The 18,436-nt window shown below is 45.2% G+C and overlaps 1 protein-coding gene across 11 annotated transcripts in view; it reads right to left on the bottom strand.

Annotated features, from left to right (window-relative positions):
- The window catches only part of plekha6 (pleckstrin homology domain containing, family A member 6), a 129,448-nt gene that overhangs the window by 33,314 nt on the left and 77,698 nt on the right, over positions 1–18,436 (bottom strand). For 6 of the 11 annotated variants that reach the window (XM_039013126.1, XM_039013116.1, XM_039013056.1 and 3 more), the window contains 11 exons: positions 9,741–9,916; positions 9,079–9,642; positions 6,294–6,816; positions 5,891–5,977; positions 5,374–5,427; positions 3,272–3,340; positions 3,045–3,125; positions 2,690–2,839; positions 2,214–2,309; positions 1,191–1,302; positions 788–927 (listed from right to left, as the gene is read on the bottom strand). In XM_039013126.1, the coding sequence (XP_038869054.1) occupies positions 788–927; positions 1,191–1,302; positions 2,214–2,309; positions 2,690–2,839; positions 3,045–3,125; positions 3,272–3,340; positions 5,374–5,427; positions 5,891–5,977; positions 6,294–6,816; positions 9,079–9,642; positions 9,741–9,916 (2,052 nt within the window). Of the gene's footprint in view, positions 1–787; positions 928–1,190; positions 1,303–2,213; positions 2,310–2,689; positions 2,840–3,044; positions 3,126–3,271; positions 3,341–5,373; positions 5,428–5,890; positions 5,978–6,293; positions 6,817–9,078; positions 9,643–9,740; positions 9,917–10,696; positions 10,761–18,436 lie in introns of all 11 variants that reach the window. The other 5 variants (XM_039013073.1, XM_039013135.1, XM_039013143.1 and 2 more) reach the window with 3 other exon arrangements.

Raw genomic sequence — 18,436 nt, 5'->3', positions numbered from 1 at the left:
CTAGCTGGGTGTGTTGGTGGCTGGGGTTACTGCCAGTAGGTGCTTGCTGATTGGCTAGTTTGGCAGGGTGGGTGGGTGAGTGGGTAAAGCTATGGCTGTCTACATGGAGGAGTGGAACTCCAGAGCTGGCTCGGTGGCTGTGTGGATCTAGATGTGTACTGTCCATATTGGCAGGCTGATTGACTTGGCTGGTGCTGTGGGTGGGGTTGGGGTTGGGGCTGGTGTTTGGTTGGGTGTCTTCGGTGTCTCTAAGGTCATGCTGGTTGGCTTGGGAGGTGTATGGTTGTGCATGTTGCTGGGTGTCTGTACTCTCTACAGGGGCTAGCTGGTTGGCTTGCCTAGTGCAAGGGTGGGAGTTTGGTCCAGGACCAGGGTGGACATTTGGTTCAAGACCAGGGTGTCTATTTGGCTCAGAACTTGTTTGGGTGTTAAGTAGGGATTTAAGTTTGGGACGGGACTGGGTGGCTAAGTACAGGATTTGGTACTGTGTTTCAGGACTGAGAGACCTGGACTGGGTGTGAGGTAAAGAGTGTATATGAGGGTATTTTGTGTTTGGGTCAGGACCAAGGTGGATGTTAAGTTGAGGACCCGGGTGAGTTTTTGGCTCAGACACTAGTCTATTTGGATCAGCACCTAGTTGGGTGTTGGATTCAGGACCTAGTTGAACACTTTGATCTGGCTGGGTGTTAGGTTGAGGACTCAGGTGGGTGTTAGGTTGACGACACAGGTGGAGACCCAGGCTGGTGTTTGGGTAGTTGCGTGGGTGGTAGGAAGGGCTGGTGCTTACCTCCGGACCCAGCTGTTTGGTGGGGGAAACCTGGGAGCCGGGCACTGGGGAGAAGGGGCTGAGTGGACTGGTGAGGCTTACTGAACTCAGGGGACTGGCAGGACTATTGGTGCTAAAGGAACCTGATGCCCCACTGGCCACTGTGGGAGAGAGGGAAAAGGGAGATGGGGGACATGAGAGAAGAGGAGAGGAAAGGACAAGAAAGAGAATTGCGTAATCAAAAAAAGAGAGGAGAGATTGATACAAAAAAAGAGAGAAGGGAGTTAGATATGCATGTAGCATACTGTTCATCCAAATACTCATATTTATTAATTTATTCCAAAATCATCTTGTGTTGGAGTGGCAATTACTATATGTGTGTAAGACTATAGTGTATGTTATGTTGTTGTGAGGTGATGCGTACCCCTGTGTTTGGCTGTGTCTGTGCCTCTGGAAAGGTTGCTCTTGTGGAGTCCCTCCCACACTTCCTGAACTCTCCAGAACTCCTTCTGAATGTGTCTATGGACCATCTCACTCTGACCAAGGAGAGTAGGGGGTGGAAAGAAGACGAGGGAAGGAAAGGTGATACGAGAAGGATAGAGGAGAGGAAAATGTTAGGGAATAACATTTTAAGTATACTACTGAATAATAGCTTGTTAATAACTTATTTTTGTTATTATAAAGTCTTCTGTTAGAAAACAAGTTAGTGAGTGATGCAGGAGTTACAGTCGGTGGCTCAGTTATAAGACCAGAGTAGTGTGAGAGAGAGACACCAGGTAGCCTTAGTGTCTTTTGAAAACAACAGGGTTGCATTGATTAGTGCGCACTGTAGCAAAACATTTTGCAACAGAAAATGAAAACATACATTTTTATTGGACAAGTTCAGATACTCTCTCCCAGTTTCGGCCCGTTTGCGTCCATTTTGTTCCTAGTGAATACGTGTGTTAGTGTTAGTGAGTGGGTCACAGACACTGCACTCTTATAGGCAGTCTCTTCTCAGTTCACCACCATGAGCCAGGTTACATTCCATGGAAAGGAGGGAGAGTCAGGTGTTTAATGGGGCAGGTTGACTACACAATGATAAATAGGACATGATGAACATTTTTATTGTGTTCATTTCTTATTGATGAGCGATTCATATGCTTTTTAAATTATTGATTAGAAGGAAGGTTTCCGCTCAGCTATTAGCAACCTAGGATAACACTGTGGTAACTGGAAAACAGCCAAAGAAAAGCCCTAGAAGCTAGAATGGAACCATACAGGTGGGTTTATGAGCAGGTGATTATAGGATCAGTTCCATTCTAGTCATTTCATTTCTAGGCTTCAAATTCAGTGTTCAATTGGTGACTGGCTAAAAACACGCCACAAGAAAAACGCTGAAGATTTAGGTGGATCACAGAGTAGATGACCAGTGTGGGGTCCTGATGGAGAGAGGGTGTCCGTGTACCTGCCCGCCTGCATTGAGCTGCTCCCACAGGTCCCCATGGATAGCATTGACCTCGTCCTCCAGAGCTTCAAACTCCATCCGTGTGGTGGTCAGAGCCTGGGGACAGCAGGGGATAGAGCAGACACTCAGGACCTGGAACTATGAAGGTTTTTCCTAGATCAAAAAGGGGCTTAGGTGGTGGGCACATGCGTTTGTTTCCTATGCGTGAAAAACCCTGACTGTATGTTGAATCCATTGACTATACAGTATCTATCACATTGGAGTAGGAGAGTTGTCATCTGATGGTGATCAGATGTTATAGATTACAAATAGATTATCATATTTTAGATTTAGAGAAATGGGTTATGCTCCATGTCTCTTTCACAGGATACCTTGAAAGGATCTCCTTGATTTACTCATCAAATTTAGATTACAGTACATATAATGGATCACTATGGATTATCATAGATTGCTATAATCTCCTGTATGTGTCTTACGCTGGATGCCTGGGAGAGTTCTCCTCTGATGTTGATGAGCTGGTTCTGCAGTGTCTCCTTCTTCAGCTGTAGTTTGTCTGCAACCAACGGCTGACCCCGGTACAGCTCCATCTCCTGATGTGTGGCCACCAGCGCTCCCTCTAGGCTGTCCTGGGAACAGCAGGTAACAGGGGACATGTCAGACAATGGTTGGGGAGTAGGGTGACGTTGCCCTTAGATGTTGACCTTGGGTCAGTTTTGCATTGTCACTTGATAATGGTTAAGGTTAGGACAGGGGAAGAGGAACGCTAGGTCTTTACCTAGGGGTGGTCTTTTATATTTAATTTATTTAGCAACTTTGTATTTCGTACAGTACCTTGTCCATTCTCAGCCTGTGAACAACTGCCTCCTGGTCCTTTAGAAACCTGTTCTGCTCACACAGACGACCCAAGAGTTTCTAGCAGAGGAGAGAGAGAGAAAGAGAACGAGAGAGAGGGAGAGACATTGGAGGAAGTGTGTTTGCAGGGGAGAGGATGGTTTCTGAAGGTGGATTGTTAAAGAGAGGAGGAGAGAGGATGGTTAGATGGAGGGATGTGGCCTTACGCTGGTCTCAATCTCATTGAGTTTCAGTGTGGGGTGAAGCTCCCTGTATGGGTCATGGAACGGAGGCACCTGGGAAAACAGAGGCAGGACTCATTCTTAATACTTACATCATATCAACCAGAACCCTATTCAAACAAATTCTTCATAGATCAAGGGTTTGAAAAACAACTCGCAGCCAGAGTGAGCAATTGGAATGGCCCAGATCCATGTGGCTGAACACAACACTTTATCAATAGCGTAGAACCAAACAGAATAAGTGTAAAACACTGTACCATACGATGTGCATAGTACATACTGTACATATGACATCACTACTGCACAGGACAATTTATATTGAATCACTATTAATACTGATATACTAGACACATAAGATCATAATAATAACAAATCAATAACTTTAAAAAAGCATAAATAAAACTGTGATGTTTACAGCATCGAGCAGTAAGAGCCGACAGGGTGAGCTGGAATGCTAAACCCCTCTGTCAAAAGATCAAAGGTCATATCCAGGTTGTCCATGTCCTTATGGAGCACTGTGATTGGATAGTATGTGAAGGAGGATATGACATCGCAGTGAAGACAGAGGGGCACGCAGAAGAGGGCCGGTTGTTGTGAAGCAACAAGACACAATAAGGCTACAGCACAAGACAGGATATGACATAGAACACAGATGGAAAAACAAAGGAACTTAACAAAGACACATACAACACTGCACGGTGAAGCAAAATGGATAACTAAAATCGCCATCGAATTGGTTGGACAAAGGAACCGAAAGCTAGAAGAGAGCCTAGCGTCTAACATCCACATGCTAGAGTAGGGTACTGGAGAGAGGAGGGAGAGGCAGGCTTAGGCTTGGCTGTATAGACCTTGGGGGAGACTGTGGAGTCAGGGGGGAATCCTTCACCTTGATTCTGTCTAGACAACAGCTGAGCCTCCTAGCCTAAATCACTGGTGACTAGAAAAGCCCTGAAGGGGGCAGTAGCTGACCTCTATGGAAAGAGCACAAGCACAAGCTTAGTTACACTGAAAGCAGAAAGCCTGTGGCTACAAGGCAAGTGCATTTACTGGTCTTATTGCATAGATACATGTGTCTTATTATTCGTCTTTGAGGAGGGGGATAGTGTGAGGGTGTGGGAGTCTTTGTGGAGTAGTGTTTTACAAATAGTGGGTTGGAACTGCTTTCCTTTGGGTTATGGCATATGACTGGGTCATGGTTAGAAACATTATTCTTTACTTGGTTACTTATATGAAAAGTTCAAAGGCTTTAGGTGGAAAATCATTTGGAAAACCATTATTTTGGGGGGCTGTGGGTCTAGCTGAAGCCTGTCTCTCTGGGACACTCTCTCCTCTCTTACTTGTGAGAAGAGCTTTGCTCTAGGGGAGGATCGCTCCACCATTCTGGTTACCATGCCGATAACGTGATCTCTCCCGGTCACCTGGGGCAAAACACACTGCCCATCATTCTCCTGGTTGCCACAGTAATGACAGGAGCCTGACGTCTAGCAGTAATAATCCCTGACTAGTTTTTTTTATTTTTTATTACTTACATTTGAAAATGAAATTGGATACATCGAAGAGACACATTTCTGTTTGTGTGCAATGTCCAACAAATAGTTCCAATACTGTGGTACAGTGATCTGAAATAGTGTGTATACTGTAGCACTATGAACTGGTCATTGTTATAAGGTGTAAGCAGTCAGTGACATTGAGACGGGGGAAAGAAGGTAAGACAGTGGGAGTGAATGTGGACTGTGTTCGTGAGAAACAGGTGTTTAACAGGTGGCAGAGTTGACAACATGGACAATCTTCCACGTGACAATACATCTAAACAATGTGGCAAACATTGTCAACACAAATGCTGTCAACCACACTATGCGATGGGGTTTAATATAACCAACAGTTTACGGATGATCAGAATGTCACTCCTCTCAATTTCTCACGACTTCTTCTCTGTACTCAGTAAGTTACAAAGCTTTCCCACTGGGCACAAACTGACTGAATCAACGAAATGTGGGACGTAGAATGTATTAAACGGTACGATTTTGTTTTGGCGTGTGTTCCTGTGCAGGGGTAGAGGTGTGTCCAGAGATGCCTACGGTACGTACCTGTTGATCGAGGTACTCCAGGTTTCTCTGGAGCTGCAGGTCTAAAATGTCCTCCTAATAGAGCAGCATAAGCAGCAACAGTGAAAAGGACAAGGACAGTGCAAGACCCAGTACCAGAGACACCAGTGAAACCAGTAGCAGCAGCACCAGTGGCACCAGCAGACGCAGAGACAGACAGAGAGAGTGTAAGAGGGAGAGAGAGAGAGAGAGTGACAGACAGAAATAAAGAAAGAGAGAGACCAAGAATGAAAGAAAAAGAGACAGCGAGATAGTGGAGACAGGGAGGACAGACATAAGAACTCAAACCAGATACAACAGGAAAGCACAGCTATAGCATACCTTTAGATGCTGGTTACATTTTAAGCAGAGGTAGCTGCCGAGGACCTTATCCCCGCCAAGTGAGTGTGTAGGTGTGTGAAAGTATGTGTGAGTACTCTAGCCAAGTGTCTCCCAAACTTGACATTGGACTCATTGGTCTGTATCTCTTGACAGTGTAACATTCTGTGGGAGGACATACCATTTTGCTGTGTAGAGAGGGGGAGGCAGGGTAGTTGTAGTGGTACATTCCTTGGCTTAGCGACCTCCTGTCTCCAGGGTAATCATACTGAAATAAGATAAATAACCAGGATGTTCTGGGATCACTATGATTTTGGCCTAGCAACACAAACAAATCTTCATCCATTAACAGCTGACTCCTGACTGAAACACACACACACACACACACACACACACACACACACACACACACACACACACACACACACACACACACACACACACACACACACACACACACACACACGCACACACACACACACACACACACACCCTCTCCCCCACCACATACACACATACTGTACACCAACACCCTCTCCCCCACCACACACGCAAATACACACACACCCTCTCCCCTCTCTCACCTTGGGAGAGCTCAGTGATCTCCTCAGTCCATACACAGAGGGGTCAGCATAGATCACATCCTCCCGTAGCCTGCCTGGTCCTCTGTCAAACCGGGCCGAGGGTGAGCAGATAGGCGAGGCAAAGCTATGGGGGCTGGGAGAGTAGGGACCACCCATGGACGAGGAGGGGGACCTGGGAACGGACCTAGACCTAGGTTGGATGGACAGACGCCTCATGGCGGTCTGGGCTGCATCCATCTGGTCGTAATATGCAGGGCTGGGTTTGGGGCCGTATGGGTCTCGGGGGAGCGGGGGTCCGTAGAGGGGCCCGTCCCGCAGTGAGCGTCTCTTCTCATCGTTGGTCCAGCGAGGGGGGCCCACGCGGTCGTAGCCCACGGCTGACACGGAGCAGATGCTGTCAGGACGTACGCCTGGAGGGTAGATGGGGTACTCCTCCACGTAGCCCGGACCGCCCCCCACGCTACTGTAGACGCTGTAGTAGTCAGCTGGTACGCCACGGTTCACTGTGTAGTAATGAGATGGACTGGGGGAAGAGAGCGAGAGAGAGACGGTTGAAGGGAAAGCATGTAGTTGTAGACACAAAAATATAAACAAGTGTTTGCTCCTCTCACCTTCGCTCTACCACTCCCTTAATCTCACTTTCTCTTATTCATCCTCTCTCTCTCCCCCTCTCTCTCAATTGAATTCAATTCCATTCGCTTTATTGGCATGACGTAACAATGTACATATTGCCAAACGCTTATTTTGGATATTTACAATATAAAAAAATATTTAAAAAAATAAATGAGAATCAAAATTGTCAACAGGACAACAGTAACAACAATAACCAAGGGTCACAATAACCATACATTCAACAATAACAATACGCATACAGTAGAGTACATGTGCAGGTTGATTGGTCTGTCAGACACTGTCCCTCAACTTATGGCAGGCAGCAATGTAGTGCGCTGCCAACCCACAGCTCTCTGCGTCCTCCCCCAACAGGACGGGTAGCCTATCCTCATCAGAGAGGTCTTTGAAACCTTGAATAAGGGTTTCAAATTTGGGAAAATGACACTCTCTAATTGTTTTATATTTTTTACATTTTGTCAGGAAATGCAGCTCTGTCTCAGGTTCTGCTGTTGTGCAGTGGTTGCACAGCCTTTCCTCTACAGGGAGCCAGGTTTTCCTGTGTCTACCCTTCTCAATGGCAAGGCTGTGCTCACTGAGCCTGTACTTTGTCAAGGTTTTTCTAAGGTTTTGATCAGTAATCATGGTCAAATAGTTAGCCACGGTGTACTATCGATTTAGGGCCAGATAGCACTGCATTTTGCTTTGTGTTTCCCAATAAGCAATGTAGTTTTGTTTTGACTGTGTTGTAATTTGGTTTATTCTGATTGGATGTTCTGGTTCTGAGGCTTCAGTGTGTTAGTAGAACAGGTGAACTCAGCCCCAGGACCAGCTGGATGAGGGGACTCTTTTCTTTGCTCAGCTCTTGGCATTGCAGGGCGTGGTAATGATATGAGAGGGGGTCACTGTATTTGAGATGTTTCTAAAACTTAATTGCTCTTTTTTGAGTTTTTATTATTAGTGGATATTGGCCTAATTCTGCCCTGCATGCATTGTTTGTAGTTTTCCTCTGGACATGTAGGAGAATCTTACAGAACTCTGCATGCAGGGTTTCAATGGGGTGTTTGTCCCATTTGATGAAATCTTGTTTTGCAAGTGGACCCCACACCTCGCTGCCATAAAGTGCAATTGGTTCAATGACATATTCAATTAGTTTTAGCCAAATTTTAGGTATTTCGATTTGAATTAGCTTTTTAATGGCGTAGAATGCCCTGCGTGCTTTCTCTCTCAGTACATTCACTGCCTCATTAAGGTGTCCAGTTGAGCTTATTTTTAAACCTAAGTAATTGTAGTGTGTACAGTACTCTATATATTTTGTACCAATTGAGAACTTTGGTCTAATTCCCTGAGATCTGGATCTTCTCTGGAAAATCATTATTTTAGTATTTTTGGGGTTTACTGCCAGGGCCCAGGTCTGGCAGTACTGCTCTAGCAGGTCCAGGCTCTGCTGTAGGCCATGTGCTGTGGGTGACAGCAGGCATAGGTCATCTGCGAAGAGTTGGCATTTAACTTCTGAATTGTGGAGACTAACACCAGGGGCTGAGGATTTTTCTAGAATAGTGGCCAATTCGTTAATGTAAATATTGAAGAGTGCAGGGCTCAGATTGCAACCCTGGCGAAGGCCCCGCCCCTGGTTAAAGAATTCTGTTATTTTCTTACCAATTTTAATGCTGCACGTATTGCCAGTATACATTGATTTAATTATGTCATATGTTTTACCCCCTACACCACTTTCAATAACTTTGTAGAACAGTCCTGTATGCCAAATAGAATCAAATGCTTTTTGGAAATCGATAAAGCAAGCGTATATTTTGGTATTATTTTGATGGAAATGTTTATCTATCAGGGTGTGTAGGGTGTAAATATGATCAGTTGTGCGATATTTTGGCATAAATCCAATTTGGCCTTAACTCAAGACATTGTGCTTATTAAGGAAGTTTAGAACTCTTACATTGATAACACTACAGAAAACCTTCCCCAGGTTACTGGTTACTGTTTCTCTCTCTCTGTCTCTCTCTGTCTCTCTCTGTCTCTCTCTCTCTCTCTCTCTCTCTCTCTCCATCTCCAGCCCCCTCTCTCTCTCTCTCCATCTCCAGCCCCCTCTCTCTCTCTCCAGCCCTCTCTCTCTCTCTCCCATACCCCCCTCTTTGTCTCTCTCTACCTCTGTCTCTCTCACCTGTTCAAGTCCTCCTGTACAGCTATGACTCTGCGCTGGTTGACCCACTGCTGTAGCTGAGTCATGGAGCTCTTCCTCTGGGCCTGTCTCTCAGGGTTTGTCCGTGGCACGAAACCCCGTCTCAGCACCACATTCTCAGGCTGATCCCTCACCTCCCTCCCCTCTCTCATCCCTCCCTCTGGAGGTACCAGGGGTGGCCGCCCGTTACCCTGGGGTGGTCCGTTTCCATGGTTTGGGGGGCCGTAGGGGCCCCAACCATTGGGCTGGTGATGGGGTGCACCCCCAGGTCCAAGCACTCCTCTCTCCCCCCTCTCCCCTCTCTCTCCCCCCATCCTCCCCTCCTTTTCTGAGTGGCTGGTGGAGGGAGGGGGCGTTTCCATGGCGACCCCGTTGACCTTGTGATGTGCGGGTTCTCGTGATCCGCGCTCTGGGTCTAGGAGGTCAGTCGTCTGGCCGTTGTCCTCGATGTGTGTGTGTGTCTGGGTGTGTGGTTCAGGTCCTTTGGTTACCAAGGTGTTACCATGGAGTTCCGCTGTGGGCGTGGTGGCCTCGGAGTTGGTGGTCCTGTGGGGAAGGGACAGAGTTAGAAAGTGTGTGTACGAGCGTGCTTGCGTGCGCGTGTGTGTGCGTACATGCATGTGTGTGTGTGTGCTTGTGTAGACCTCTGCGCAGGCTGTATCTGGACGTGTGCAGCCTCGTTCATAGCGTCGATCCACTCCTCCTGTTCCTCGGCAGTCTCAGCGCTGAAGTAGTAGGTGCGTGTTCCTGCGTGTTCAGCCTGCAGGCAGAACACAACGGTGCCCTTAATCTCACCTTCCTCCTCTTCCTCGTACCAAACCTGGAACAGACAGAGAGAAGACACAGCGTTGGACAGAGCCTTCCTCACGTGAAACATCACCATCAGCAGCAGCATCATCACACACTTTCATGCATTTTAAGCAAAATCACACACACAGGTCTCAAACGCATGCATATAAAAATGCATGCATTTTAATGTTGCCTTGAATAATTGTCAATGGCCAACAAACCTTTCCTACACAGTATTACTAGTATGTTGGAGAATGATTAAACAGCTGTATTTAGTTTCAGTTATCAGCAAATACTGCACAAACTGTTTCATTGACTGATATATTGGTGAGTAGTTAGAGCATGCAAACCACAGCCAGTTTAGAGCAGTCAGAAAATAGCTCAGGTTAGTGGTGAATATCCAGCCTTTAGAATGCAGCAGTGAAGGATGGTCATATCAATGAAGCCATTTAGAACTCAGTCAATGGCTTTGTTCAAATGATCAAATCAGTAATGCATTGTGGGTAAATTGTGACTGACTGACTGACTGATCTACAAGTAACAATAAGTTGTTGTTCATGATGCGAGGCGATTTGTAGATCGGTCAATCGCGCCTTGCCTATAATGCTGGCTGCAATGTCGAAACAAGACCGTTAACACGCAGTTTAAAAACAGTTACTCCGTCTACAGACGCTTGACAGTAAAACCAACAAGGTGAATCCAGTGTGTCACTCTGTAACAGTTAGTCACCAACGCCATGCAGTGAGCAGAGGAACCATGCAGTTGGGAGGAGGTGAAGAGAAAGGGTGAATAAAGGGTGAATACTACCTACATGAAACAAGATCATCTGAGGAACTCTACACAGGCACAATGGAGGACAGCTATGCTCAGGGGTCCTCACAGGTCGGGGTGAGAGGGAGGAGAGGAGAGATCGGTAAGGGTCAGAAGGTTATAAAGGTCAAAGTTCAGAGGTCAGAGCACATTGATTGGTGGGGTACCCAGAGGGTAAAGGTAGGCAAGGGGATGGGTGAGGATCCTAGAGCGAGGTATGGGTGCAGTGAGACCTACAGCGTATGCCTAATATGTCTGTGAAACTCAAGGACCCACAAATATCCTGCAAGCACTGGTATCCTGAAAGAAATACTGGTTAATAATGAGAAAATACATTCATGTCCTTTCTCTTCCCTGGTGCCACTGTGCTTGGTCAGCTAGCTCACAGGTCATTCTAATCTACACAGCAACATGTAAACGTAACGGGGTTAACACCGTAATTTCTCTCATCTGCCACATGAGGGCAGTAGAGGCATATCAGCTTCAGAGAAGTGTGTAAAAACTTCATTGTGCACAATCATGTTGCGTCACTAGTCAACTGAGAGGAATGAGACAACGACGATCTGTTACTGAGCCAAGAGGGCACAGGTGTGCGGAAACAAGTGTGATGTGCACTTAAAGGGGTGCAAGGAAGTTGAGCCATCAAACAATCTATTTCGATGCACTTTGTCCAAAACGTGGCGGCTAGTAGTACACATTCTGCCAGCTACATCTAGACATTGGACAGGTGTTCACTGGTCCTACATGACCCCAGTCGTCTTCGACACAGTACAGATTAGACAATATAACACACAGGAACATATTAATAGATAAAGCACTATGTCGAAGGTCCATTGTCCCTGACTACAGTGGAGGTTTAAACCATGCAACCCAAAAAACCCCAAACACAGCAATCCAAGACAACAAGGAATAACCCTAATCAGGAAGTCCTGAGAGAAACCCATCCTCTCGCCTGCTCTATCTTTCCTCAAGTCCCACCTGACAAACTCCTCAACTAGAAATCCCTAAGTATTCGGCACGCATGTGAGAAATACCGCGTCTTGGTACACGGTATTGGCTGGCAGCAGTCCAACATAGGGAGACAGGGAGTGCCTAACGAGGCACCGTAAGTAGGCAGTAGTGTGAGAACACACACGGTGGTACACAGCATACATCCTTACCAGTAGAAGGTAAAGCAAACCTAAAGCGTTGATTTGCTCAATCGTTGACTTAAAGGTAATTAGTCTTCCTAGTGAAAGACCTCCGGACACCTTGTGCCTCTGTAGACGGTTAGTCAGTGGGGAGAACACAGTCAACAACGGTCAACAACGGTCAATACAGAGAACTACTCTCTGAGCAAAAGGAGATACAGTATGAGACAGAAGTATTGAGCAGTGGCCGCAGCCAACTAGTGTTCGACAGAGCACAGGAGGCCTATAGAGACATTATGCAGGACAGTGGCTGCTAAACTAGCTTCCATGCTTGCACCAAATACCAATCACGACAACAACATTCTCATTTGTATTCTAACTAGAATGTAGCCTAACTGTCTTGGAGCAGAGAGCCAACATGTCGTACATTAATATTCTGATTATAAAACCAAGTTGGCCAAGTTGTCTCTGAGGCCAGTGTGTGTCTGAGCTATAACAACCCTTTCAGCTCTCGGTCCTTCTGTCAGCACATTAGCAGTCTGCCTGTGATCAGAGCAACTCCACACCAGCCGGAAGGAAAGACTGGGGATGGGGAGTGCTGAGACACACACGCACACGCCCACACACACACACGCCCACACACACACACACACACACACACACACACACACACACACACACACACACACACACACACACACACACACACACACACACACACACACACACACACACACACACACACACACGTCACACAACACAATCTTTAAAAGAGCTATTAAAAACACAGACCAAAGGACAACAACGCAATTCTAGTCCCAGGACATAGAACACTACTGGCTGTTATAGCTTGACAGCCTGACTGATTGTTTCAGAGCTGGTTTCTCTGCTATTTTATCTATAAAATCTTGTCTGAATTGTTATTGTACATCATCAAGGTCAAAACAACAACAGGAAGAAAACAAAAGAGGTTTTAATCTCAAATGGACGACCTGGCTAGATAAAGTCAGCTCTCTAGTCCTTTAATTCATCGCGTCAACTGCCTCACCAGGACAAAACAATAAGTCCAGGTGTATGGGATCTCAAACTGTTGCTCAACTCACACAGTGGCAAAACCGGTCCTGCACACACTCACACAGGTGAGACAATGAGCCGTGTGTGTGTGTGTGTTTGTGTGTGTGCATGTTCACCAGGATCCACTACACACCTGGGGCAGATCTCACCCCAGAGTCAGTGTTGAGGGGAATAACACTCCCTCTTGTGTTGTGTTGTGACTCATTCACTATAAGGGCCATGGCACGGCAGCTCATACTAGCTAGCAACAGCCATTACTTAGATTGAAGTCGACAGGGCGCCACTTGGCAGTTGTTGATTTGCATGATTTATATATTGTACAGTTTGGTCTAGGAACTGCAGCAAAATACCCTTTATTATAGAAACAGTAGCTAGTCAATTAGATAGTATAACAGGTATGATATTCAAAATAATCATATTCAATATTTGTACAAAAATTCCAACCGAATCAACGTTTATTCATCATATGCACAGGACCCAGAGGGGTGTAAACTGTGCAATGAACTGCTTAATTGCAACCTCTCAACACTGCAATTAAATATCAAAGAGGTTAAAAAAAATTACAACAGTAATACTAGTCAAAAAAATGTCTAATGCAGGGATGGGTGACTTGTAGCTCGTGGGCCTCATGCTGCAGAGGTCCCCCTTTTGTAGGCCAGAGGATACTTTTTAAAGAAAATAATAATAAAACATTCATATATATATATATATATATATATATATATATATATATATATATATATATATACATATATACACACAATACCATTCAAAAGTTTGGGGTCACTTAGAAATGTCCTTGTTTTTGAAAGAAAAGCACATTTTTTGTCCATTAAAATAACATCAAATTGATCAGAAATACAGAGTAGACATTGTTAATATTGGAAATGAATATTGTAGCTGGAAACGGCAGATTTTTTATGGAATATCTACAAAGGCGTAGAGAGGCCCATTATCAGCAACCATCACTCCTGTGTTCTAATGGCACATTGTAATAGCTAATCCAAGTTTATCACTTTTAAAGGCTAATTGATCAATAGAAAACCTTTTGGCAATTATGTTAGGAAACTGTTGTGCTAATTAAAGAAGCAATACAACTGGCCTTCTATCGACAAGTTGAGTATCTGGAGCATCAGCAATTGTGGGTTCGATTAGAGGCTCAAAATGGCCAGAAACAAAGACCTTTCTTCTGAAACTCGTCAGTCTATTCTTGTTCTGAGAAATTAAGGTTATTCCATGCGAGAAATTGCCAAGAAACGGAAGATCTCGTACAATGCTGTGTACTACTCCCTTCACAGAACAGCGCAAACTGTCTCTAACCAGAATAGAAAGAGAAGTGGGAGGCCCCGGTGCACAACTGAGCAAGAAGACAAGTACATTAGTGTCTAGTTTGAGAAACAGACGCCTCACAAGTCCTCAACTGGCAGCTTCATTAAATAGTACCCGCAAAACACCAGTCTCAATGTTAACAGTGAAGAGGCGATTCTGGGATGCTGGCCTTCTGACTATTGTTGGTGGGCTCGAGGGCCCACTAACAAAATGTTACTTAGGGCCCCTGAAAGGCTAGGGCCGGCTCTGACAGCATTTGTGGTTATGGATGTGGGTACACAGACCTGCGAGCCACTGCGGCCCCTCATGAGTTCAGATTTTTGTGTGGCCCCCATCCCCATCAAAGTTGCCCATCCCTAGTCTACTGATATAAATCAGTACCCAGCTGTGAGTCACGCTTGTCAAAGACAACCGCAAGACCAGCGTCTCTCCCAGGCCTAGTGATTCACTGAAGCCAATTACATAGCCATGATGACCAATGCCTGTATCCAAGCCATCATCCCTTATCTTTCTTTTCTCCTTCTTCTCATCCTCTCTTCTCAGTGTGTGTGCATACTTGTGTGTGTGCCTGTGATGTGAGTGTTTCTGTCAGGTTGTTGTTTCTGAAGTTCTATATTTATCCTAGGGTGGTTAATTATAACCTGGACCTAGACAACAGTGCCTCATCGGTGCCTGGTGAGAAGAGATAGGCAATCCAGACATCGTTTGGTGTGTGTGAATGTGTGTGTGCTTGCGCACGTGCATGTGTTTATGTGTGTCCTTATCATTTCTAGGTAGCAAACTTGATGCCATCGACGTCTTTGCGTGCCGGGGTGGAGAGTGCACGTTGGCGAGTGCTAGGGGACCTCCCACTGAAGAGAGGATACTGATGCAAGCCATGGCAATACCATAGTAACAGTAGCGTCAGAACCAGTAGGGTATACCTTATGCACACCGAGTATACAAAACATTAATAACACCTGCTCATTCAATGACAGGCTGACCAGGTGAATACAGGGGAATGCTATGATCCCTTATTGATGTCACTTGTTAAATCCACTTCAATCAGTGCAGATGAAGGGAGGAGACAGGTTAAAGAAGGATTTTTAAGCCTTGAGACAATTGAGACATGGATTGTGTGCCATTCAGAAGGTGAATGGGCAAGACAAAATATTTAAATGCCTTTGAACGGGTTAAGGTAGTAGGTGCCAGGCGCACCGGTTTGTGTCCAGAATTGCACCGCTGTTGGGTTTTTGACGCTCAACTGTTTCCCGTGTGTATCAAGAGTGGTCCACCACCCAAAGGACATCCAGCCAACTTGACACAACTGTGGAAAGCATTGGAGTCAACATCAGCCACGCCCAGACTAATTGAGGCTGTTCTGAGGGCAAAGGGACATACATTATTACAGTATTATGGGTTGAATATTAAGATAATGCTGTAAATGTATATAAAATAATGCCCTCTTACCCTTCTTAATAGCCTCATCTCTCTCTTCCCTCTGTCTCTCTAATTTTTATATTTTTTTACATTTTGTCAGGAAATGCAGCTCTGTCTTGGGTTATGCTGTGGTGCAGTGGTTGCACAGCCTTTCCTCTACAGGGAGCCAGGTTTTCCTGTGTCTACCCTTCTCAATGGCAAGGCTGTGCTCATCGAGCCTATATTTTGTCAAGGTCTTCAAAGGCTTTGATCAGTAACCATGGTCAAATAGTTTGCCTTGGGGTACTGTCGATTTACGGCCAGATAGCACTGCATTTTGCTGTGTCCTTGTGCTTGTGTTTCCCAATAGGTATTGCAGTTTTGTTTTGACAGTGTAATGGTCCTGAGGCTTCAGTATGTAAGTGTAACAGGTTTGTGAACTCAGCCCCAGGACCAGCTGGATGAGGGGACTCTTTTCTTTTCCCAGCTCTTGGCATTGCAGAGCTTGGTAATGATATGACAGGGGGTCACTGTATTTTAGATGTTTCCCAAACTTAATTGCTCTTTTTGAGTGTTTATTATTAGTGGATATTGGACTAACTCTGCCCTGCATGCTGTAGTTTTCCTCTGGACATGTATGAGAATCTTACAGAACTCTGCATGCAGGGTTTCAATGGGGTGAAATCTTATTTTGCAAGTGGACCTCACAACTCGCTGCCGTAAAGTGCAATTCAATTAGTTTTAGCCAAATTTGAATAGGTATTTCAATTTGAGTTTGTTTTCAATGGCATAGAATGCCCTGCGTGCTTTCTCTCTCAGTTCATTCACTGTGTCCAGTTAAGACCATTTTTAAAAGTAATTGTAGTGTGTGCAGTACTCTTTATAATTTGTACTAATTGAGAACTTTGGTCAATTTCCCTGAGATCTTCTCTGGAGAATCATAATTTTGGGGGGGGTTTACTGCCAGGGCCCAGGTCTAGCAGTACTGCTCCAGCAGGTCCAGGCTCTGCTGTAGGCCACATGCTGTGGGTGACAGGAAGGCACAGGTCATCTGCGAAAAGCAGGCATTTAACCACTGAATTGTGGAGGCTAACACCAGGGGCTGAGGATTTTTCTAGAATAGTGGCCATATCGTTGATGTAAATATTGAAGAGCGCTGGGCTCATACTGCAAACCTAGCGAAAGCCCCGCCCCACGTTTAATAACTTTTTAGAACAGTCCTGTATGCCAAATAGAATCAAATGCTTTTTGGAAGTTGATAAAGCAAGTATAAATGTCTGGTTTTGGTGTACATGTTAATCAATCAGGGTGTGTAAGGTGTAAATATGGTGGGTCGTACAATGTTTTGGTATAAATCCAATTTGGCTTTTACTTACGAGATCTCTCGCTTTCTACTTTTTCTCTCTCTTTGATTCTAGCTGTTATAAGGGATGCAGGTCATTGGTAACATAAGTCTGGATTGAAGATGTGTGATTATCTGCTGTCCCTGGGCTCCGCATGGAGGGGGATCGGGAGTGAGGAGAGCTGAGCGATGAATAGAGAAAGGAGAGGGGAGAGGGGTGTATAAGGATTACAGTGTAATAGACACTGGTCATGGGTGCAACTGGTGTTCATGGAATACTCCTCGCTCCCTCGCTCCATTGAACACTGTGCAGGAGGCAACGGGAATGACGAACAGGGAACGGACAGATGTGCCAGACGAGTGCAGATGTTCTCAACCGTTAAAACGGCAAACATGCCCCCTCTCTCCTTTCCTCCCTCCCCTCATTATTTCCATCCCATTTCTTTGAACCTTTCTTTTCTACTATCCTGTCCCCCCCTTACTCCCCCTCATCCCCCCATCTCCCTCTCTTACAGATACGCTTCCTGTTATGCTCTGGGCATCTACAGCTCTCTCTCTCTCTCTCTCTCTCTCTCTCTCTCTCTAATAGTAAGGGAAAATAAATTAACAGATAACTATTGGTGGTATTTACATTATCTTGTTTGTTCTGGTTGCCTTTTTCTCATGGCAACGGACCACATATCTTGCTGCTGTGATTGCACACTGTGGTATTTTGTCTAACAGATATGGGAGTTTATCAATGTTTGATTTGTTATCAAATTCTTTGTGGGTTTGTGTGATCTGTGGGAAATATGCATCTCTAAGGTGTTCATACATTTGTCAGATGGTTAAGAAGTGCAGCTCAGTTTCCACCTCATTTTGTGGGCAGTGTGCCTCAGAACCAGCTGGCTGAGGGGAATCTTCCCTAGGTTAATCTCTCTATAGATGAAGGCTTTGTGATGGAATGTGTAAGCATAAATTGTACAACCACCTAAAAGGAAGTTAACAGCTATTTTCTGGATTTTGATAACTAGCAAGTATAGTATAACGTATATTTTTACAGAACTCTGCATGCACAGTCTCAAATGGGTTTGTCCCATTTTGTAAATTCTTGATTAGTGAGTGGACCCCAGACCTCACAATCATAGAGGGCAATGGGTTCTATAACGGACTGAAGTATTTTTAGCAAGATTCTAATTGGGATGTCAAGTTTTATGTTCCTTTTGAAAGAGTAGAAGGCCCTTCTTGTCTCCCAAATCATGCACAGCCTTGTGGAAGTAATTTAAAAAAAAATCTTTAACTAGGCAAGTAAGTTAACAACAAATTATTATTTACAATGACTGCCTAGGAACAGTGGGTTAACTGCCTTGTTCAGGGCCAGAACAACAGATTGTGTCAACTCTAGGATTTGATTGAGCAACCTTTCGGTTACTGGCCCAACGCTCTAACCACTAGGCTACCTGTCACCCCAGGTGAGGTGTTGATGTTT

The sequence above is a fragment of the Salvelinus namaycush genome, chromosome 2 (assembly GCF_016432855.1).
Source record: "Salvelinus namaycush isolate Seneca chromosome 2, SaNama_1.0, whole genome shotgun sequence".
NCBI classification, from domain to species: Eukaryota; Metazoa; Chordata; class Actinopteri; order Salmoniformes; family Salmonidae; genus Salvelinus; species Salvelinus namaycush.
The sequence above is the reverse complement of the archived record's forward strand: the minus strand, read 5'-3'. Positions and strand labels throughout refer to the sequence as shown.